This window comes from Lacerta agilis, chromosome 4 (genome assembly GCF_009819535.1).
Source record: "Lacerta agilis isolate rLacAgi1 chromosome 4, rLacAgi1.pri, whole genome shotgun sequence".
Taxonomy (NCBI): Eukaryota; Metazoa; Chordata; class Lepidosauria; order Squamata; family Lacertidae; genus Lacerta; species Lacerta agilis.
The window spans coordinates 40,561,441-40,585,128 of record NC_046315.1 but is presented as its reverse complement, the minus strand read 5'-3'; the positions used below and the strand labels follow the sequence as shown (position 1 = coordinate 40,585,128).

At 39.7% G+C, this 23,688-nt stretch overlaps 1 protein-coding gene across 1 annotated transcript in view; it reads left to right on the top strand.

The window, feature by feature from the left end:
* Positions 1–23,688, top strand: part of CADM2 (cell adhesion molecule 2) — a 382,977-nt gene that overhangs the window by 272,994 nt on the left and 86,295 nt on the right. Inside the window, 2 exon segments of the mRNA XM_033146823.1 lie at positions 2,470–2,640; positions 19,514–19,604. Coding sequence (XP_033002714.1) covers positions 2,470–2,640; positions 19,514–19,604 — 262 coding nt within the window.

Sequence of the window (23,688 nt, the reverse complement as noted above, 5' to 3'; positions counted from 1 at the left end):
ACCTTCATTGTGACAAAACAATGCTACAAGATGGAATAAACTAACATTGCTTAAGCAGAAGAGAGAGAAAAATCAGTTGTATAGAGAATAAAGTATTCCCTTTGCATTTTGCAAAATTCATTATCACCCTTGTGTTGTATTGCAAACGCAGCGATGTGCTAGTACACAGCCGCTGCCTCATTCATTTCAGTTGAGCCAGCAGGTATATTGTTCAGTATATGAGGTGAGGTGAATCCACTGAAGTGAAGGAGAATACCTTGGGGGCAGCAAGGCCCCAAAGCTCCTGTGGCTACAACACGCCACTCATTCAGGGTATATGTCTGTTTTCCATCTATGTTTTGTGCATTTTGCAGCTAGACATTTTGTTGGAATAAAGAGCATGACCCAAATCCAAGAGGCACCAAGTAATTTTATAAATAGCTGAAAGGTCATTGAGTGCCAGCATCAAATTGGGCAGAGGGGGAGTGATATAAACTTATATCCAAAATTAAGTTAAGAATACAGATATGTGTCATTGAAGTGCCCATGGCATTTCAGTTACTGCAATCTAAAGATACACAGAACACCTTGATGACTTTCTTTCACAACTATACAAAGAATTTCAGTCAAACTGCCTTAATATCTACAGTGTTTCTACCAGAGATAACCTTTCTCATGATTTGCTCTTTCCTTTTGGATTGACTCCCTGATAAAGTGGGGAAAATATTGATTATTAAAGTGTTCTGTGCTGACCAGCTGTGGAACAACTGTGTTTCAAGGCACCCTGGCCTCCAGCTTCATATTGAAAGAGGGGAAATGAGAATCAACATTGTTACACCTGCACTCTTGAAGAAGCAGGAAGGACATGGTTTACTTCATACTCCAAGTCCATAATCTGAAAAGCTCACACTGCTGATTTCAGTGGGCTAGTTTAAACTGTGAGGTGATCGATCCCTTTAGAAAAGTTAAGTACTGTACATTTTTTTCTTGATTTATCAATATGAAGACAGGATGCCTATAGGTACTGGAGACCTCTTCTTTTTCATACTGTGGAGGCCTATCAATTTTTGAGGCTTCAAGTGATGATCTGCCCAGCCTGCTTGCCAATTGGTTGCCCTATTTATTTGCCAGAGTTTTATGCACCTCACCTCAAAACTCACCCCTACTCAGGGGCGTAGCAAGGGGGGTGGGGGTGGGCCGCCCCGTGTTCCATAATGGAGGGGGTGACAAATTATGAAGGAATATTTTTTTTTGAAAATGCCTTCTCCAAAGGTCTTAGCTTACTATAGCTATATATGAAATTTCATGCATATCGGTTAATATCTTGACCCTCCTCCACCAAAATAGCTGTTCACTTGGCTGTTTTCCTATGTCATGAAGGCTGGAATTTCAGTTCAGAGAACACTTACTGTTCCCAACCCTAACCCTGTGGAAAGCCATCTAATTAGACTTTAATTTGATTTTGAGATGTTTTTAGGAGGTAATTTAATTATTGTTTGATTTTATACCAATGTTATGTATCTGATGTTTGCAACCCTGAGCCCGACTTTGGTCGGCGAGCATGGGATATAAATAAAAGCTTTTTTTAATTATTACTTGCTATTATCCCTTTGTAAGAAAATTCGAAATAATGTAAAACCATTTTTGTGGGGGGGGGGAATCAATGGGGGGGTTGACAAGAAATTTTCCACACCGGGTACCACCTGACCTTCCCATGCCTCGTGGGGGGCGGTGCTAAATTTTTTTTTTGCCCCCAGGTACCAATTTACCTTGCTACACCCCTGCCCCTACTCCCTTCTTTCATGGCCTGCAAAGCACATTATGGAAGGGGTTGGGTTTTTTGTTTTGTTTTTGCATGGATGGTGGTTATGTCAACACTAAACAAGACTGAACTGAAGAGAAAAATGATCATTAATTATTTGTCACTTTACCATCTGTTTTGCAAAACCTTTTAGTAACAAAGATGAAGCAAATAATTGTCAGCATTTTGTTTAGCAAACTTATATTTTAGAAACATATTTTAGACACATACAGTACCTTTGATTTCTCTTTAAAGTATTGTTTTTTTTGGACTAAGCTTTCACAAAAGAAGGAACAAAAAAGCCTAATCAGGTGATTTAAAGGTGGGGGAAGAGATATTATGTTTCTTTAATGGGCTTCAGGGGAAGACTATTTGGATTGTAATCTAGTTATATCAGAGATAATGAGGAGTAGAATCCTATTCTGACAGTTCTGCCTTTTGGTTGATATTGAAATTGCTTTTCCCATCTGTGTCTGTGTACATTTGGGAATGACAGCACTGGTAGTTTTGTAAGACAAATAATGGAATGCCTGGAAATAGAACTTTGTTTGCTTTCAAAGAGTGAGCAAACATGATGAAAGGTGCATTTATCATTTGCTATTTAAAATGGTTTCATGTATTGTAGTCTTCTTTCCCCCTTTATTATACCAAACCATGGTGCTAAACTAGAGCAAACTTTATTTTTGCAGATGTTAAATATTTAAAAGAAGAGGATGCAAATCGGAAAACGTTTACTGTCAGCAGCACAATGAATTTCAAAGCAGATCGCAGCGATGATGGCGCAGTCGTAAGTTGCAGAGTAGATCACGAATCTTTGAACTCTACACCCCAGATAGCAATGCAAGTTCTAGAAATACATTGTAAGTAACATATTTATGCCTTTGATGTTTGTAGTGTATGCATAAAATAAATATTGCTTCTGTTCCAAAGGGAGGTATGATTAATTATTTGAATTTTTTATTTGTAAATTCTTCCCATTTTTAAGAAACCTAACATCGTTGCAGATTAGTAAACCTGGATTGGTATCCAGCAGGATTCTTAATCCCTTACTTGAATTTTGGCAATAATTTATGCCAAAATAGGGTTTCTTGATGGCATTTATACTGAGACTATGTCTACTATATATATTCAGGTTCAACATGTATATCTTTACCATATGAACACTAAATATAGTTCTTGTTCAGAATGTTTACTGGAGTCTTCCTAACATGGGCTATGAAATGGTGGTCTTTCTTAACAAGTTGAATAGGACAGCTAGTTATTGTGATTGGTTTTCAACATCATGCCTATAGTTTAGAAAAGCAGCTTATTTGTTACTATTTCTTAGAAGTTAACAAATAATCTTTTGGGGGTATACTAACTGATTTGTTTGCAAGATTCTGTAGCCCAAAATACCTTGCTGCAGTATTGATCAGAAAAGAACAATGCCTAGGAGTGAAAACTTTGTCATTTTTATTAGTATTTTCTTCTTGTATTTCAAGCACCTTGTGGTGTGTGTTTGTATAAATATGTATGTGTACACACAGAGAGACGCACTTTATTACATTACATTATATTAATCCTCCAAGCTGTAATACTCACCTAATGCTGTAAATCAAGGCTGGTTAACCTGTGACCCCTCTACATGTTGTTAGACTCAGACTCACATCAGTCCCAACCAGCACGACCGATTGTCAGACACTGTGGAATATAGGCATTCACCCTGTTCACTCAAAAGTTGGTATAAACGTTTGGCTCATGTTCTTGTAAATCTTTTGTCAAAATAGTACCACTATTAGATAGTTCTTTTGGGACCTACTAGTATAATACAAAAGACAACTTAGTTACAGTGTTAAGATGTATGTTTGTTTGCTCATTTACAGCATTTGTAGACCTCTCTTTACCTCTGTTTAGTCACAAAGCAATTTGACATGATATTGTAGGTGCAGAAGTAAAGGATATTGTGGATACAGAAGTAAGGGACACCAGCCATGGTCAATATATTTAAAACAATGTCTCAAAGAATAATATTGATCTATAACATCACCAATTCCAGAATTCTCATTGTTTGTGCCACAAATGACTGTTCACTGGTTCAGGGATATTTAGCAGAAGAAGAAAGCCTTGTCACACAAGTTTGGAAGCCTGCTCTAAATTTGTTTTTACATTAATGTTAATGTCTCGGTATTTTGTTGAAAAGTGCCTAAGATAAAAATTTAAAAATCCACACAGTATCAAATGCCTTTTTCGAAATACGGCTTATATCCATGGCTGTAATTGATGCTTATATATATATCCATCCAAAACAAGGGAAATGACTTGGTAAGCCACTATACAGGAGACCATGGTAACATACCAATGCACTTGATTCACCCTACCACTTGGCAAATGAGGACCATTTTACTTGGACCATCCTATGCAGGAGTGCCAACTTGAATAAAATATTGTGGGTGCCCAGGTAAGCCCTGCCCCACATAATCAAACACATAAAAGAGGGGGGAAGGGTAAAGGACCCCTGGACGGTTAAGTCCAGTCAAAGGCAACTAGGGGGTTGCGGCACTCATCTCGCTTCAGGCCGAGGGAGCAGGTTTTTGTTCACAGACAGCTTTCTGGGTCATGTGGACAGCATGACTAAACCGCTTCTGGTGCAATGGAACACCGTAACAGAAACCAGAGTGCACAGAAACAGCGTTTACCTTCCCGTTGCAGTGGTACCTATTTTGAACTGCTAGGTTGGCAGAAGCTGGGACAGAGCAACCGGAGCTCACCCCATTACGTGTATTTGAACTGCCGACCTTCCACCAACCTGTTTAGACCACAGTGCCACCCGCATCAAACACATAACACAGTGCACACGCACACCATTTGAATGGGAATGCCCAGCCCCTTTAAAGATTTTACTGTGGGGGCCAAAGCCCCCATGGCTCCTATGATCCTATATATTACACAGTTTAATATAACATTCCTCAGATCTTGTGAATATGAAAACCAAACACTTCTTATGGAGAAGCTCATGCTTCCCAGCCGTTGGGGCAGAATGAAAAGTGGAAGTTGGTGCTTTCAGGTTGATCTTGACCACCACTGCCATTGCAAAAGTACTGAGCACAAAAGGAGTGCTGTATGCAAATAGCTGTTGATTAACTTAGTGCTTTTGTTCTGAACAGACATAAGGAGTGACTAACTTCAAATACTTATGGTGGTTGTGTGGAAAGGGGTCTTGTGGAAAGAAAGGCATTTACTTATCTCCATAGTCCTGTAGCAGTGAGAGCAGATTTAAATCCTGTTACAGAAAACAGCTAGTGTATGTGTTGATCTGCTTCCTTTATTGTGCTTCCGCAAACTCTAGCTTAGCAAGTTGGCACGGTGATGATATGCAGAGCATAGCCTAGGTGCGAGACAGAGCTGCTTAGTAGCTGCAACTTCCAAAATGCAAGGAAGTGTGTTTGGCATAAATCAATAGTTTGATCTTTTTTTTTGAAAACTATTTTGCAGATGTGCTGTCTCAGTTTGGTACCTATTCATATAGTGTTCTGGTTTCAGCTAATGTTACGGAAATTAACTCATTTGGGGTATGGGGTGATGCCCTTAAGGGGACCCATCTCGGGGGGGGGGTCACCTAAGCAAAGTCTCCTCCCAAGTAAACTCATTTGGGGTATGGAGTGATGCCCTTAAGGGGACCCATCTCTCTGCCATGATCCAGTAGGCGAGAGACCTCGTACACAGGGAAATGCCTCAGCAGGTAATCTCTGGGTGCTTCAGGAAGCCACTGGGCTAATATCCCTTAACTGGAATCCCATTGTTCTCTCCCAGATAAGTGCTCAAGGTATCCTTGCCAATACTTAACATCCATTCACATTTGCTCAGGGCTATCTTCCTGATATTGCTCTGTTTTCCCCATATGTTAATCTTTTTTTCCCTATATGTTAATCATGTGTAACCCTCCCCTTTCGTGATGTAGTGATGATGTTTTAGTGATGTAGTAGTGAGGTTTCCAAACTGTATTCTGGGATATGGTAGGAGTTTTTAAAAGTTCTTGTAACGCTGCTCTGGGTGTGCAGTTTGACTGTAACCTATTGCGCAATAAACTCTGTCTTGTCCTTGCTCCAGTGGCTGGACTTCTTTTATTTAACTCCACAGAAACCAGTGGGCTTATCCCCAAGGGCCAGGTGCCTGGGCAGTTCCACACCTGGGATTTTCCGTTACAGTTAATAAAGGTAGAAAAGCCCACAAAGTAGAAAAAACAACAACATACAGTTTAGTAGCTAGGAACATTTAAAAGTAGGATGTGATAATTTCACAAACCATTTGGTGGTTACAAGGAAAGCCTGGATAAGCTCAGTTAGCAACAGCTGGAACCATGTCAATTGACTGGCTACAGCACAAGCTTAATCTACTAAAAACAGTTTGCCTTGAGTGGAGGAATGGTCATTGCAAAGCTGAAAGATCAGCATACATAAAAATGAATTATTCAAGTTCTACATGCTCCCTGGCCCCTTAAAGTGAACTCTTAATTGTGATTAAAGAGCATCTGTCCTATAAAACTGTCAATAATCTAATCACACCCAGTGTACATTTATAGCCATGTAAGCTCTAGTAGCACTTTGATTTCATGGTGCTATAGGAAAGTTAAACAATGCAATTATTCAAAATTGTATAAATGCCTCTTATGGGGCCAATGCTTAAGATGGCATCAATAGGAAAACTGAAACAAAATCAATAATACTGAGCTTTGTATTATGACTCCCCATGAAGTTTACTTTTCTGGTTGCAATTTTTTTAATGTGGTAGACAAAAGAAATCAGTGTTTTCAAAAGTAATTGAGAAGTATCCAAGAACAACGAACCTCCTATTTCCCTTTAAATATTCAAATTCAGAAATAATTATAATTATCTGTCTGAATTATAATGTAAACACTATAATCAAATTTATCTTATTTAAACTTTTCAAACTAATGAATGCTCAAAACAAAGAAACTTAGAAGATACAGTAAGCAGTAAAGAGTATCTGCAAACATGAAAGTTCACTGCCACAATCTGCATGTTTAAATGAGTTCAATTAGGTTAATGATGGGTGAAAATAAGAATTCCAAATTTTAAATGTAAAATAATTCAAAACCATGCAGGTTCATTTACTACTAAACTTTTATCCTCTGAGAGGCTTTTGGGTTCAAAGGGTTAATGTGAAATCATACGATTGATTATCTGACGGGCTATCCTAAAATACAGCTTGCTGATAATGAAATATATATTGATAAAGAAGATTTTTTTAAGAAATACTATCCCTGTAGAAGAACAGGTATTTAAGGAGGAGTGGAATTTTTTTGTCGAGTATGTTGAAAATAATTGTGCACAGTTGAAATCACTGGCAGTATTAAAGTAAATTCAACAGCATAATATGTATTGAAGTGATGTAAGATCTATGCCTGCTCCCAGGATCAGTGCTGCCTGAGTCAACAGTTCCAGTGCAGGATCATTCCCCACACCCCAATTGCCACATATCAAAGGTGTCTTCAGGGATACTGTCAGCAGTATCTGCTTTTTGGGTGGGCACACTGGGGCACCCACTGGCAGGGCTGGCAGCAGAACTCCCCTGCGCAGTGCTTCGTTTAAGACACAATGCTTCATTCATGCAAGATCATGATATCAGAAATTGGCAGAGAATAAAGCCACTTTAAAAAGCATATTAATTTCTATGCTTTTAGAAACATAATAGAATGTTTGTTTTTAATAATGTCCTAAACTAATCATAGTACTGACGAAGTGATAAATCAGAGGAAGTAACATAGGTTAATGAAGTCTCCTCCTAACTTCCTGCAGCTCAGCTAGTTGCAATACAGAAGTTCTAAGTTCTCTAACACCTAAGCATTTTGGAATAAAGTTCATAGTAGGCCAGATCTTGTTGTTTTCAGCTAGTTGAAACAAGAGCTGGAAAAACATCAGGCATTGGTGGAGGTAGAAGAAATGATGCTCCTTGCACTTTTTACATTGATCAGAAACTAGACTGGAGAAAGGACTTCCACCTTTTGATTGCATTACTTATGTGGGTTAACTCACATAAAACATAAACTATGAATTACCATAAACTATGAATCGATCTGGACTCTTGTTTATCAGCAGTTCTTTGCACAGAGCACTTGGGTTCACTCCAGCACTGCCTTTCCAAAACATGTTATAGTCTCACATTTATTTTGGTACCATGACAGTTGTCTACATGTTGGTAGCTTCTCATTATGCTGACAGCATGATGCTTCCTTCTAATCTTATTATCCAGGATGCCAAGGTCTTACATAGCACTCAGTTAAATTCAGCAGAAAGTTCCAAGCCGAAATGACAGAGAGTTGTATGTTTCATCCATTTTGATCCTTCATGGCTTCTCTACTATGAGCTTGAAATTTGCTGTAGCTGATAGTTCTGCAGTTCTGGCAGAGTCCAGATTAACCCCAGGCACTAATTTTAACAAGATTCAGACAAATCAATCAGATCTTTAAAAAAAACACAAAAAAAACTTACAGGTGATTTCCAACTAATACTCATGGGAGAATAATTATATTTTATAAAAATGCAAATCTAGTGACCTGCTTTATTTAAAAATAAAAATAAAAATATTTGCCTAAGCAAAGCATTGCCTTCTCCCACACATGCACAAAATTCCCAAAGTGGTATTAGAAGAATGGGCATTCATTCCTGGAAATATGTTGTAGATGCACAATAATTACAGCTTGATGATAGGTGGGTAAATTTACCTTTTTGTAGTGTTCTTTTATGCTGCTCATAATGGCTGACTAATATCTCATTCAAGCTGACAGAATTCCCTATTCATCCATTGTTAGTAGCAAGCTAAAGTGGAAGGAAAATAAGGCTGTATGCTGACGGTCCTCATCTATCTATGCTTAGGCCTAACTGCACTCATGTTGTTGTTTTTAACATAAATCACATTGTTATATGTTCAATGGTAACTTATTAGTCAGGAATTAAGGAAAGCACTTTCTAGTATTGACTGTTGTTATCTCATGAGCCTTGTATTGCAGTATGTGAACTCACTAGTTCTTTTTTATTCATTTTAATAGCTTGTTCTTAAGCTTTATTCTTAATTTGTCATTCAGATCTATGCATATACAAGTTCTTTGGCAGAATGAAGCTAATTCTATTGATATTTTATATCAATAGGATTTTAGTGTACTACACTTTGGCTTAAAGGTAAAGGTAAAGTGACCCCTGACCATTAGGTCCAGTCGTGTCCGACTCTGGGGTTGCAGCGCTCATCTCGCTTTATTGGCTGAGGGAGCTGGCGTACAGCTTCCAGGTCATGTGGCCAGCATGACTAAGCGGCTTCTGGCGAACCAGAGCAGCACACGGAAACGCCGTTTACCTTCCTGCCGGAGCAATACCTATTTATCTACTTGCACTTTGACGTGCTTTCGAACTGCTAGGTTGGCAGGAATACTTTGGCTTAATCATGCCCATAATCTTTCCCCCCTTATGACCTACAGAAAGTCATCTGTATGGTGTAGTTAGTAGATCCATTCGTTGTTGTTTCCCTAAAAACATATATAGGCCTAAAATTTAAATTTGTTACAATTTATTAGGCATAAAATCCCTAAGGCTTCATCCAGCTTGCAATTAAAAGAAATGAAAAAAAATGTTTCCTGGAATAATTAAAGAAATGTCAGAGTTATTAAAAAAAACAATTTCCTATGTGATTGCCTTATATTTATATTTGCAGATGTAATGATTTGAGAATATTTATGTACAGTACAAGTAAAAAGACTGCAGTGATTAGTGCTTTTAAGGAACTTGTTTGAAATTGCTGGGTACATTTATACATATGTGTCCTTTTTTATGGAGCAAAACCAGCAAGTTGGATTTCTCCATGTAATTATGAGTGCAGTGTGTCTTCCTAGAATACTATATCACCTCTTTTCCACAGCAAGATATTTAGACATTTTGGAAATGTGGCTATGATTTGTATAGGCACCAAGCTAGGAAAGAAATCAATTGAAATCTGGAAGACAGGTGGTGTAAACACGTAGAATATGAATATATTAAAATACTAAAATATCATTTTACGTTTTTTAAATCAAAAGATAATAAATCAATTAGTTATGCAGGGAATGGTATAAAAACTCTGATTGAGTAGGGTTTAGCTAGTACCAAGTGGTCTTTTTTCCATAATCTTTCAGAATACTTCTTGAATTGTTGTGGTTCAATGACATAACAATAATAAAAACACTAGAGAAATATATTAAATCTTTAAATATTCAGAAGTCATTAAGTCATAAAGTCATCGAGATATAACATTAGTTTTAGTTCACTATTTCAAAATAAACTGGTGGAAGCCAAACTGGATACATGGTGGATTAAATCATACTAATTTGCTCTGTGACACACAGAGAAGGAACTGCTGATAGACTGCACAAAAATTAAATAGGAATATAAATATAGTGTAAAATGAGTTCAACAAGGCAAGATTAGAGAGCAGGTGCACTCTAGGATATGAAATGCTATTAAAAAAGATCTTTAAAACTTCACCCACACGCAATCACTGCATTAGTATGCTTGAGTCTGGAGCACTTGTTCTCTAAGGCTGGCTGCAGATGTTGTTAAGTGCAGCATGGTTATATTTTTTTAAGACCCACACCCAAATGATTTCCAATTGCTGGAAAGTCCACACCTTTTCCTCTCGCTGTTTCTCTCTACCATTCAGCAAATAAAAGCTGAACTCTCATATTATTAAGGAACTTCAACTATAGTTAGTTGTTACATCTGATTAGCCAGAATAGAGTGTGTGATCAGCCACAAAGCAAAATTAAAAACATGGGGAAGGTATCCAGTGAAGTAGTTCCATTAGCACAGGGACGTCTGACTGTAAAAAGGCACTTGCTCTCCCTGTCCTCTCTGGGTTTGTCCCCTATAGTGCCTCATTCTGTTCTGGTGGTTCTTCCAACCCTCTGGAATAGATTTTGGAAGGACACGGGTGCAGGGAGAGAGGAGAGGAAGTTCTATTGCGGAAGCAGAATCCTTCAAGTAATGGAATGACTTTGTTGGATACTACCCATGGATTGAAGTAACTCTGGTTAGTAGCTGCCCCTGATGTTTCCCTAAATAACTTCTCCCAAACACTATAACATGACCACAGCTTTTATCTCCCCTCCATCAGATGAGGCCCCTCAAAACTCAAGTGTGAAGAATGCACCATCACATATTTGTGCACCTGTCAGTTATCTTTCTCAGAGCTCTGTTGAAGTTCTCAGCACATCTCCAAACAGTCTATGGCTCTAGTCCAGAATATGGTTTGTTCATTTATCTTTTCATCCAGTGTGAAGGTGTGTGGTTGAGCCACTGTCAAAGGGATTGCAGTGCATCAGAAAGCAGAACTATAGTTAGATAAAAAGATAAATGGTTTGCATTTTGTTTTCAAAGGAAATTCATCACATTAAATATCCTTATGTAGTGATTTAAAAAAAATGGTCTTCTCTGAGAAACTGCCTTCAAAAACAGAAGACCTTTTATGGGCATTTGTTGATCACAGGTGGAGAACTTAGTAGAGGTGCTGCCACAAAGAAGGCCCTGTTGCATATCTCAGTATTCTGAATCCTCAGAAGGAATAAATAAATACTTGTAGTAGCATAAATGCATTAACCTCTGAAGCCTGTGCAGCTCCCAAACACAAATGTGTTAGAGTGGAACAGGTACATCTCCAGAACCTGGGAATTGAGAGTAACCCAGCCTAGATGGCTTATTATCATAATGGGGGGAAATGATTGTTGATCATGCAGTGTTAGTCAACACTGCTTTTACCATTTGTAGGTGAGTATTAGGTCTCTGGTATCAGGTTTAAAGAAGAAATGACACTAGATCCCAAAGACAAGGAGCAAGAATAGTTCAGTTGGTTAGAACATGGTGCTGATAACGCCAAGGTTGCAGGTTCCATCCCACTGCATATTCCTGCATTGCAGGGGGTTTGACTAGATAATTCTCAGGGTCCCTTCCAACTCTATGATTCTATGACTTATCACAGACTGCATCCGGTCACCACAACTCCACAACAATTATAAACCTCCTTGAAAAGCTATTGTGGTTCACGCTGGAGAGTTGGGTTTTTCTGTAGCTCAGTCTTGAATGGTATTAAATACAGTGAGGTGAGAGTGGGAAACTGGCTCCCCACAGGCTTTATCCTTTTTCACTCTCTCCAATTTGCAGTTTCTTTTGAGAAGCTGCTAGCAGATTCTTACAAATATTTGAGTTTGTGGGTTCCTATGCCCCATTGTGTCACTTCTTGCTCAACTTCCTTGCCTTCAGCACTTTTGTTTGTGAATAATGTTCAGACCTAGCTTTCCAAATACCCATTGTAATCATAAAAAACCGATCTCTTGAAAACGCAGAATGATCAGTCCCTCCCCCTTCCCTCCTCCTATAGACCCTTTCCTTATTAGCAAAGCCTGGAAATTTAGTTTCAGGGCGAGAGTGTTGAAAAGTAAAACATTGCTAGGACATTTGCCACTAATTAACAACACAAAAATGGAAATTTGAATGAGGGTACTTAAGCTCTAATTATTTCAAGTGATTGATATAGGGTGGCTAAAGGGCACAAATAAATAAAAAGACAGAGGAATTGGTATATTTAGGGAGGACCTGAATTATTCAAGGAGTGGGGGTGTCCAGTGGGAGAAAAGTGTTTTAGGAATTGCTTAAAGAGCAGTTTTAACAATGTTACAGAGAGAGATGGGGAGCTACTTGAGGCAGCAATGTGTTTTAAAGGGTACAATTCTCAGTCCACTTCCTCAGGTATAAGTACCATTGAGCAGAATGGAGTAAACTTATTAAGGAGTTGTTGTAAAGTTGCCCATTCCAGCTCAGCAGTGCTCAACCTCTTTGAAAGGTTGGGACACTGATGTAGTGCTAACTGAGATAACGTAGAAACAAATTTCCCTTTCTACTTTGTGTGAGAGTGATGTTCCAGTGATATTCCAGAAGAACCCTCAGTCTCTGAAAATAAATGGGGACTAGTGGAAATTAACTGGCAATAAGCTTAGGCATAACAGAAAGGTCATACTACTTAATACACTGTGGAGTTCTCTGCCACAAGAAATGAAATATCAGCTGTTCAGAAACAAATTGGGATCCCCTCTCATAGGATTTTTTTTGGGGGGAGGGGGGAGTCTTCATGCCATGCTTGCTGCCTTCCCAGAAGCATCTGGCTGACTGCTGTTAGAAATGTTCCATGCTCTTATCTAGCAGGTCTTCTTCTCTTCGTATTGTTACAGAGTTTGTGTGCCACCCCCAATCTCTGCCAAGCAGTAGCAAGATTCCAGGGGGTTCCAGACATTCACCCAGGGTCATTTTTCCCATTGAGAATTCAGACACAACAGAGACTGCAGTGTTTTAAGAGATATGGTTTATTTTATACACTTGGGTCTTGGTGGAGGAAAAGAGTTCACAGCATTACCTCTCTAGCGGGGCTTGTTCCCCACAGCAGTGCAGCATCAGAATCCAATACATTTCCATACCCCTGACCCAGGCTACTTTCAGGTGGTTCTTAACTTCATCCCCCACATGTTCTACCTATTTCCTGCTTCTCCTTCCCAGAAAACCCCTTGCTAAGCAACTCCTCCCTTTCTCCCTGCTATTCTAACCTTAGTTTTAAAATGTGATGATTTTTCTTTGTTACATCACACCCACGTTACCATGGCAGCTTCCTCCTCAGTTACCTGTAGGGTTTTTGTATTGTAGATGGCTTAATGTCAGGGCCATCATCTCCCTCTGCCCTTTGTCTGGCACTAAAGCAAGCTGCAGCCTGTCAGCTCTGATTAAACCCCAGCACCCAAGAATCTAGAGGTGGAAATCTGGCACCCAGGGATCTGAGGGATCCCTGTTCACCCACTAACTCGTAACACTATGAAGAAGGAAGACAAGCCAAAGGAGGATGCAGTGTGAGGACAGGGTTTCTCTTACAGACTGCACAATGGTTTGCCAATACATTCAGAATATTTAAATGTAAACGGGGGTTAAATGATATGTCTACACCAAGCCTGATGTTTTCAGGACATGTGGACACCTGAACATCTTGATTCCCAAAATGGAAAGAGAACTGAACAGCAAAAGGTCGGATGTAAAAGAGCAATGCAACATTACACACTTCCATACATACTAGCGACAAGACAACCTATTGTTAGGTCACTGGTTTAATTGGTTTAGTTTTGTGATTATCTAGGGGTATAAGTGGGTTTTCTGTGAGCATCTAAACAGATTCTGACTGTGTGCACACCATACATTTAAAGCACATTTTCTTCCCCCAAGAATCCTGGGAACTACCCTTCAGAGAGCTACAATTCCCAGCACCCTTTACAATTCCCAGCACCCTATTAAAACTATAGTTCCCAGTATCGGTGAGTGAGTACTTAAAATTTGCTTTAAATATACACAGCCTTAGCTTGTGAGTTGTACAACATGGTCCTTTCTAGGAACATTCTCAGAGTGGATTGGCTTTATTATTTCTCAAAGAGCTAATAAAAGTCCTCATTGAAAAGCCTCTCTGAAGTGTAACACATGACTACTGCCCCCCCCATTACTCTGTTCCCTTAGCAATGCTTAACTTGGATTTGCTTACTCAATACAGACATTTTCCCCAAGTTTGGGAAGTTTGGAGAGAGAGAGAAAAGACCTATCATTTCCAACTGTTTCAAGTATTAAAGTGAAGTACAGTATGAAAAAAAGTCTGTAGAATCAAGCTTTGACACTCAAGGTCTTAGAAGGAGAGACAGCAGGTGTATATTTAAGCATTCTTAGAACTTTCAATCAACCATTTAAAGAGCTGAACACAAAGGGATTAAGGATATTAGCTTTCTTGAAAGTACCTAATTGAATTCAGCAATTCATATTATTTCTAAGAACTAAATAAAGCTTTTCTAATAAGTATGCATGCCATGTTTTTTTGTAGAAAAGAGTGGAATGAAGGAAAACAAGAACATTTCTGAAATGTAGAATTTATGTTGTTTCCCCCCATATCTTTCAATATGGTTTTTATTCCTGTAATATGTCTGTACCCTGTATCACTTGCTGACTAGTCATCATCACCACATCTTCACACACACACACACACACACCCCTGGCTTTTTCCTGTTGTTGCTCAGTCATATGGCAAGTACCTAACACTTCTGTTAACTACCCCCAAGTGATTGTGTTCAGGGTTTGGATTGCCTGCTAGAGAGTCTCTTAAGTGATCACTCGGTTACATGTCCTCATTGTAAATCAGGTAGTTTTAAATCAAAGGAAAGCCAGTTGCCTCCAGGAAGCCCACAAGAAAAGAATGAACGAAACAACTTTTTCACTCCAGGAAACCATCAAGAAAAGAATGAAGGAAGCCATTTCTTTTCTTCACAACCCATCATTATATGTGCTTCTTATATTCATCCACAGTGGTGGCAGTTACAACTAAACAAAGTCATTGGAAACACTTTCCCAGGTGGAATCTGATAGGGAAGTGAAGGGATGGCTGCAGTACTACAATTTTTCCTAGTATGATCCAGCAGGCATATGAGGGCTAAGAAGTGTTTTCCTTAGACGTAGTCAGGGGAGACCGTAGACATTTATGTTGCAGACCTTCTCTAATGAAGCTAGGTCATGTGAATTTGAACATGAACTGATGGGCTAATTAGACACTGTTTTTTGTAGTTTAACGGGTAATCAGGTCAGAGCAAGGTTATTGCAAGAAATGGACTTTACTGCAATGAATAGTGATTATTCACATGGCTAATGAAAGCTGAGCTTCCCAAATGAAAGTGTTAACAAGCCGTGAAAGAATAGAAGTACTTCTAATTAAAAATGAATATCAAATGCAAAATACCAAGAGAAGAAGAACTGCAGGCACCAGATTTGTTTGCAAAATAAATAAATAAATAAAGATGTGCAAGCAAATGCTACACAAGCTAGATAGTTGAAATCCATATAAGTAATGCAGTCACTTTGCTGTTTGGTCTTTTGAAAGGACATGTTCTGTGTAGTAATTAAGTGTCTTTCAACCTAAGAATAAGAATAAAACAGAGATGGCTAGCCTTCTTCAGGCTGAGAGCCACATTGACCCCTCATCAATCCTCCAAGGCCTAACTGGGAGTGACTGGTGAGTGGTACGTGAGCATAACCATTTCTTTTCTATTATTATTTTTTGAGGGACACATTTTGAAGGCCTTGAGGGGTCAAGAAAAACTTTTGGCATGACAGAAACATATCAGGAGGCCTATGATAGTGGTTGATAATATAGACAATTAGATACATAGATCTAGATATATGTATTTTTTTAAAATACAAAGTTTGGGAGAAAATATTTAATAGGGTTTTTTTAATGAATGGACAATTTTCAGGGGACTTGGAGGACACATGATTTTTGGCATCATGGCATTGTAGTGGTGGACCCATTGCAGTAGTTTTTTTTTTTTTAAGTAAACTTTTGTGGGTCTTGGGGGCACAATAAACTTCTGAGGGGGGGTCTTATACAATGTATGAGCAATGGGTAAGTCATCGGAAATAGAGGAATGGCTGCTTGATTCCATGATTGAGCAACGTATTGCTATACACCCCCCTCCCAATCTCTGCAGAGCAGTAGCAAGATGCCAGTGGTTCCAGGCTCACCCAGGGTCGTTATGAATTCAAGGCATGGTAGAGGCTGTAGCATTTTAAGATATATGCTTTATTTTACACCTATATACACCTGAATCTACACAGAGAGGAAGAGAGTCTGCATCATTTATTCTTCCTTTCTTCACTCACAGCTTCAACCAGCTTGAGTCCAGAGCAGCCAGCCATGTTGCCCAGTCTCTGGGTTGCAGCCTCTCCAGCCAGCAGCCATGATAGTTCTGGCCTTGGTTCTCCTTTCTTGTTCTCAGCATGCCCCTGCTCCAAGCTACTTCTTCTGACCCATTTGCAATTCTAAGTCTGTCTCCTCACAGTCACCTTGCGTGGCAAGGTCCCAGGCCCCACAGTCCCCTTAGATAATAAACACACAGACACAAATGTTTAGATTAATGGGATAAATTATTCCAAAACTTTATACATTACAGATGTGAGCACTTTGACTTAGGCATTGGGTGAAACTGGACTATATCCTGACTCCTGCCTGTCTGCAGGGAGTCTCATAAAAATAAACCACCTGTAGGGCGAGCCCTATGATATACATCAATTAATAGCACCCCCAGGGTCCTTGATGGGGTCGTGGCATGGCCCTAGCCCACGCCCAGGTTTCAGACAGGATCCACACACCCGGATCCCGTTAACGGAATACCCTAAACGTGGAGGGGCAGGCAGAGGCAACAACCTCCCCTCCCATAAACAAGGCTTACCCAATGCCTAACCGCCACTCAAGCTCCAAAGGCTCACTGCCAACACCCTCACACCTGCAACCAATCTCTAATGCCCTTAGCGATATCGACCAGCCAAATATTTCCCATATCAGAAAGGTGTACGCCATCATTGCGAAACAAGGCCTCCTGGTCAAAAGTAATGGTGGGGAACCATGTCACCCGACCATTCAATAGCTGCACCTTCTGTGCCACCGCACAATTAGCAATTTTGTTGGCCATGTTGATTCCCGCAGAGTGGGGGAAATCATGCCAACAACACCTTTCCGAAAGCTGGGACCAGATTAAAGTAGAACCTGGGTACAAGGCAGCCAGTCCTCCCACCAACCTCATTGGCCAGCCAGAGGGGCGTGACACAGTGGGGAGTCCCTATGACACGGGCGGCATCCCTCCGCCCACGGCCGGGTCACTGGGAGGTCCTGGATGCCCTCCTGCAACACCTCCCTCCCTGGGAAGGGAAGCGGACTTGGCAACTGCTGTCTGCCAGGCCTAAGGATTCCTCCTTGACATGGGCCATTAGTACCTTTTGTCACTTTAACACCTCTATAGCAGGTGAGACCCTGGCTTGGAAAGGCCAGGGTATTTTTCCACTGATCTGGAACCTTCCCTTCAATAGTCCAAATATTAGCTAGATCCTGTCATTCGTTAATTTCTTGGGTTTTGGGGTTGTAAGGTAGGTCAGGCTTTGAGAGAGCTACTGTTTCAAGGTCATCCAGTGGGCTCTGAACTTGGGTTTCCCCACTCTTGGGCTGCATTCAGACAACACTTTCCCCCATCTTTCCAACATTTTATTCTCTGTTAATTTCTGTGGTTGATGTGATCTTTTACACAGCATAAAAACCACTAGTGGAAGTTTAGCACTCAATTTCATGTTAATTTCCCCCAGAAAAAAACCCATTTGCAACCCTGTTAACTTGGAAAATTGCAGGAGTTTTGCACTGTAATTTCATGTGACAAAGTTGGGGGCCGTATCCCAGCATGCAGAAGCACTAGCATTATAATCAATAAATATAATACAATAAAACCCATGTCTGAATACAGCCTTAGTCCTGCACGGTAACCATTACACCATGCTGTCTCTTTTACTTTTCCTGATAGAAGTGAATGCCATATTATATGGGAGAAAAAAAGCACTGGAGACAACAGATAAAGTGGGGGGTATACCAGTATTTTAGGCATGAACCAGGTTCCTTTTAACTGTGTTTTAGATTATTGCCAATTTGCATTGTTTGATATAATTCAGCTGGATCCAGTCTGGGCATAGCCAGACCTTATTCAAATGTTCTTTCATCTGCAAGTTTCATCTGTGATTCTTTTCTTTTTGCACACTCTAGTGACAAGGACTAACTTTTCTGTTGATTGCATAAAACAGAAATAATATTTTAAAGTTTAGCATGGATTATATACAACAGTGTGGTAATCTTATCTGATGTCCCCATAAAAATGGTTTGAGGGGTTTGTTTGTTGTTTGTTTTTAAACCAGACTAAAAGGGATATTCACAAAGGAAGGAAGTACTGTTGCATTCCTGAAAGTTTATCCTAAGTAATGCAAGGTTTTTTAAAAAAGAAATTTATAAGAGCTCATGGAAGACTTTTTATTATGAATTCAGATTACTATGCCAGTAAATATGTTCATTTGAATATATTTTTAATGCAGTCTTTTTTTTTGTAATAACATTCACATCCATCTACAAAGAAAAGGTTGTGTGGAGCGCTTGTTATTCATTTTCAGTAAATTCATTTTTCTATTTTCTATTTCAATTGCAAATCTGTTTATAACCATGCTCTCCAAGGAATGCCCGCAATGACGTAGGGCTGTCTTTATTTTCCTCTAGAACTCAGCTGTTGCTTGTTCAGTGATTCATTGGTAGACTACAGCATGCAGCACTCAGGGCTACACAATTGGGGTGGGGAAGAGGTCCAGCACCCTTTCTGGAAGGTAGTGGCAGTGAAGGTAGCAGGGCTGCTAATTCAGCTGAGTAAAGGTATATGGCTACAGAGGGAATAACAACACCTGACACTAGCCACTAATGGCATCACCTCTACCAAGCATGGCTAGTTGCTCCAGAAACTGTCCTGGCAGCTTTTTTGTTACAGTGCAGCACCTTCTTGTAAGGGCATTAGGCCCCTATCCATATTCGGTGGTGCTCGGTGGCAGAAGCTACAGTTCACCAGCAAGCCACGGCACAATCTGTTACATGGAAAAAAAATGAGAGAGACATTGTACACACTATTGTAAATCAAGAAAATATTTAATTAAAAAAAACCAGGAGTAATATATATATATTAGAATCTTAAAGTCCATGGATATATAAGTGAAATCTCACACTGTTTAAATGATTGCCATAATACATAGGGTGTCCAGTTTTAATGTACCTAATTCATCAAATATTATCTTTTTCCAGATCTTCCGTCAGTTAAAATAATCCCTTCCACGTTATGGCCAGAAGAAGGACAATCTATAACTTTGATTTGTGAATCCAAAGGAAAACCACTGTAAGTGATTTAACAAGAAACATATTTTTGTTATATTCTTTATTCTCCTTTGATTGCAGCCTCTGACTGCAAAACTCTACTGTTTTTCTCTTGTCCTGGGGTGTAAAGTGATCTCTGGTACTGAAAACCCCTTGAAGCATGTCTTCATTAAGTGCCTATGGAAGACTGGTCTTTTACTTTGTCATTTATTTTAGTTTTGGGAAAGGATTCCTGCTGTGCATTTTTTTTAAAGTAAGCTATTTCAACCTGAAAGGATTGCAGGCTTATTTGCTGTTCACATCGTCAGACTGATGATAGGTACATATTCTCAAAGCCTCACATCTGATGAAAAAACTTCTAAAATCAACACATATTTTTTTATCCAAGCAAAGTGTTGAACTCTTTGCCTGCTTTGGTTGTCATTTACATGGTAATTGGAAATTTAATGATATATGCAAATTGTCTTTTCAACTATCTCACTTTTAAAAATAGCATTAAGAGAGTGAAGCTGTATATGTTTGAGTTTCTGTTGAAATTACTTTTTTCTTCACATACCTCAAACCCACTCCCAAACTCTTATTATTCTTATTACTACTACTACTACTAGTAGTAGTAGTCAGCATCTGCCACTTGAGGAGAAAATAGAAATAACCCCACTATTGCATTACACACTTCCCAGGCATAACCTCCATATTTATTTATTTTTATTTAGTGTATTTATATTCCGCCTTGCTGCTGAATGGCCCCCAGGGCAGATCACAACAAAATACCGGTACAAATTACAGGCTGAATCCATTTCACAAATGGGAAAGCTTTTTCCCATTTGTGAAAGGGACTTGGGTCTAGCAGACTCATATTCATAAGAAAGGCTTCAGGAGTAAACCCGTAACTGCTGCCTTCCATGATATCTTTGAGAAAAGAAAAGGCTGTGGAGTGAACTCCTCACAAATCCAAAGTGGAGTCTCTAAGATGGTTGGATGGCATCTTGTATGCCTCCTTGTGGCAATTCCTGCAGCCAGGCTGGTGCCAAACATATTGTTATGCTTTTCTTTGGACCACTACAGTGAGACAGAGAGTGGGGTCCTGTTGTCAGGGCAGTCCAGGACCTCCATACACACTGCCCAAGCTAGCATCCCAGAGAAGTCAAAAACAACATGGCTATTATGAGTAGTTATGAGCTCTTGGTCTCTGTAGCCACAGCAGGTGCTGTGATTCTCCAGTGGTTTGACTTCATCCCCAGGGGTGCACTCCACTGACTCTCGAAACAACAGACAGATGCCAACAAAAAAAAGCTTCACTGTTTTCGAAGAGGAAGCCCTTCTAGAACACAAATGATATAAGGGGAATTTAGCTGTTTTTCAATGTAATCTCTCTCTCTGCTGTCTCTAGTCTACTGGAGTTTGTCTCTAGTCTACTGGAGTTTGTTATTTGTCTGTTAGAGGTGACACCAATTCTTCAAGTGCAAGCTGGCTGTTCCTGACACATATGTGTCCAGCTTCTCCTCTTCCTGCTGCTCTTTTTCTTCCATAGCTAGTGCATAAGCAGTGTGCAAATCAGCAGTATCTCATTACTTCAAGTCTATAGCTCTCTGTTATCTGACACTGGCTTCCTTCCAACCCATTATTTTCCCTAGCTTGAGATTTCTTTCCCGGGTTTCGGGTCTACTCTCCACTCAGGTAGTCTTCTGGACAAAGCATCTTAATTTTCTGTTACTCACTGCAGTTCTTCATGGTCCAAGAACTTCAGCTGTCCATCTGCTCCCTGTATCTTCTTGGCTACTCTGGTATGAGTGCTCTGTAGCTGGGCTACTGGGTAGTGGCTGTTGAGATAAGGTTCTCACCTACTCACTTAGGCCCCATTTGCACTGTACATTTAAAGCAGTATCAACCCACTTTAATCAGTCATAGAACTTTTGGAACTGTAATTCTGGCAGTTGTTAGGAGGCTCATATTTCCCTTAAAGAGCTACAATTTCCAGAGTGGTTTAACAATCAGACCCTCTTCTCAAGGCAGTCTGGGAATTGTAGCTCTATGAGCAGACCAGGGGTTTCCTATCAACTTTCAGTACCCTTAGCAAACTCTGGTGCCCAGTATTCTTTGAGGGAAGCCATGCCTATTTAAAGTGGCATGATATTTCTTTAAATGTATAGTGCAGATGGGACCTTAGAGACTCCAAACTCTTCTTCAGCTGCATGTGGGAGACCATCACAGTGAATTTCACAGTTCTTAAGAAAGCCACTGGTGTTGCTGCTGGTAACATTCTGCCAGCTTTTAGGTTTGCTGCTAGAACATCAACTTCATCTGCTCCAGGAATCTTACCATTCTTCCTTCTATTTTACCTCAGGCACTCCTTGACACACAGTCCTCCTTTTAGGAAGTAGAATCCCACTTCTAGCACTAGTGTTAATGCATACCCAATCTCCAACCAGTTGGTGTGTGGTGTGTCCTCCCATGTTAATTTGAGCAGTTGCACATTCTGGGAACTATTCTTGTGTAAGTAGCTCCCAAATCTGTCACCATGATTCTGCTTCATATAAATACAGGACCATGGCACAATGGCAAAATTGACAATGTGAACTGGATCACAATGTGAAACTAATGATATTGAATCTGAAATTCAGCAGACACAGCTCTCTCTTTCCGTCTCTTTGTCTCTCTCTGTCTGTCTCTTATGCTTCCTCTCTCTGCATCCCCACACAATGTTTCCTCCCACTTCATCCCCTCTGTGGCATATTCCAGGCCTTTTCCAAGGGTCCCAACTCCCCTGAAAGATTTTTCAAGTGTTGCAATGGAGAGGATGGGGAGGGAAGCCTTATTGTGCAGAGCCTGTATGCAATCTACAGGTGAAACTCGAAAAATTAGAATATCGTGGAAAGGTTTATTTCTTTCAGTAATTCAACTTAAAAGGTGAAACTAATATATGAGATACACTCATGACAAGCAAAGCGAGATATGTCAAGCCTTTATTTGTTGTAATTGTGATGATTATGGCATACAGCTGATGACAACTCCAAATTAACAATTTCAGCTTTGGGGTTTTCATCAGCTGTACACCATGCCATAATCATCACAATTATAACAAATAAAAGCTTGATATATCTCGTTTTGCATGTGATGAGTCTATCTCATATATTAAACTCCAGTAGCTAATGAAAACAATTGCTTACATAAATGGACTTTTCCACGATATTCTATTTTTTTTTAGTTTCACCTGTATGTGTAGTCAGAAAATTTGTAGCTACATTTTCACAACTTACATTGAAAATGTGGCACTGCATGCAGCTCCCATACAGAGGCATCTTTTCACACAAATAGTACCACCACAAAAGCTTGGTGGAAACCTATACTCCTGGATGCTTCTGTGAAGGCTGTCTACAGGTGTGAACTGGTGGAATGTGAAGGCAGCATCATAGAATCAGAGACTTGTAGAGCGGGAAGCGACCCTGAGAGCCAACTCCCTGCAATGCAAATACATATGCAGGCTGGAACAATCAGTGGGCTTTACAATTCCCTTTTGAATATATAGACTTGTTTGATTCTTCAGGAATTTAGCACAAAATTAGGAGGATGAGAGAATGCTACCTGGAATAAAATTATGCTCATCATACCTTGGGTCATTTTGAAAGCGCAACCCACACTGGCTCCATTTTTATGCCAATTTCCCTGTCAGGACCTACAAAGGCTGAGGTCAGGACGTGTCTGACTTAGGATAAATTGATGTGCTAATTAAACGTGGATATGGTGTTTTTTATGGTTATGATGCTTGTCATGATATTGTGCATATTAGAATTTGTGCACCCTTTTAAGTGTGAAATATTTTTCCTCCTTTCACTGCTTCTAAGCAATGATGCTTGACAGATAAGCAAATGGTAGTTCTGTAACTGAAAGTATGCAAGAGCAGGCTGTTTGAAGCAATCCATTTTGATCTCCAAATGCGCTATGCATAGTCCTTATCAATTAACACCTGTAACATTTAAATGGAAAATAATGATGCACATGGTGTAGAAGTGGTAAAAGAATGCACTCTCAGAGCCTGTAAAAGACCCTGCAAGGAAGAGAAAAAGTATGTTGCTTCCTTCTTTCAGTCCTCTTCCTCTGTAGCAGAT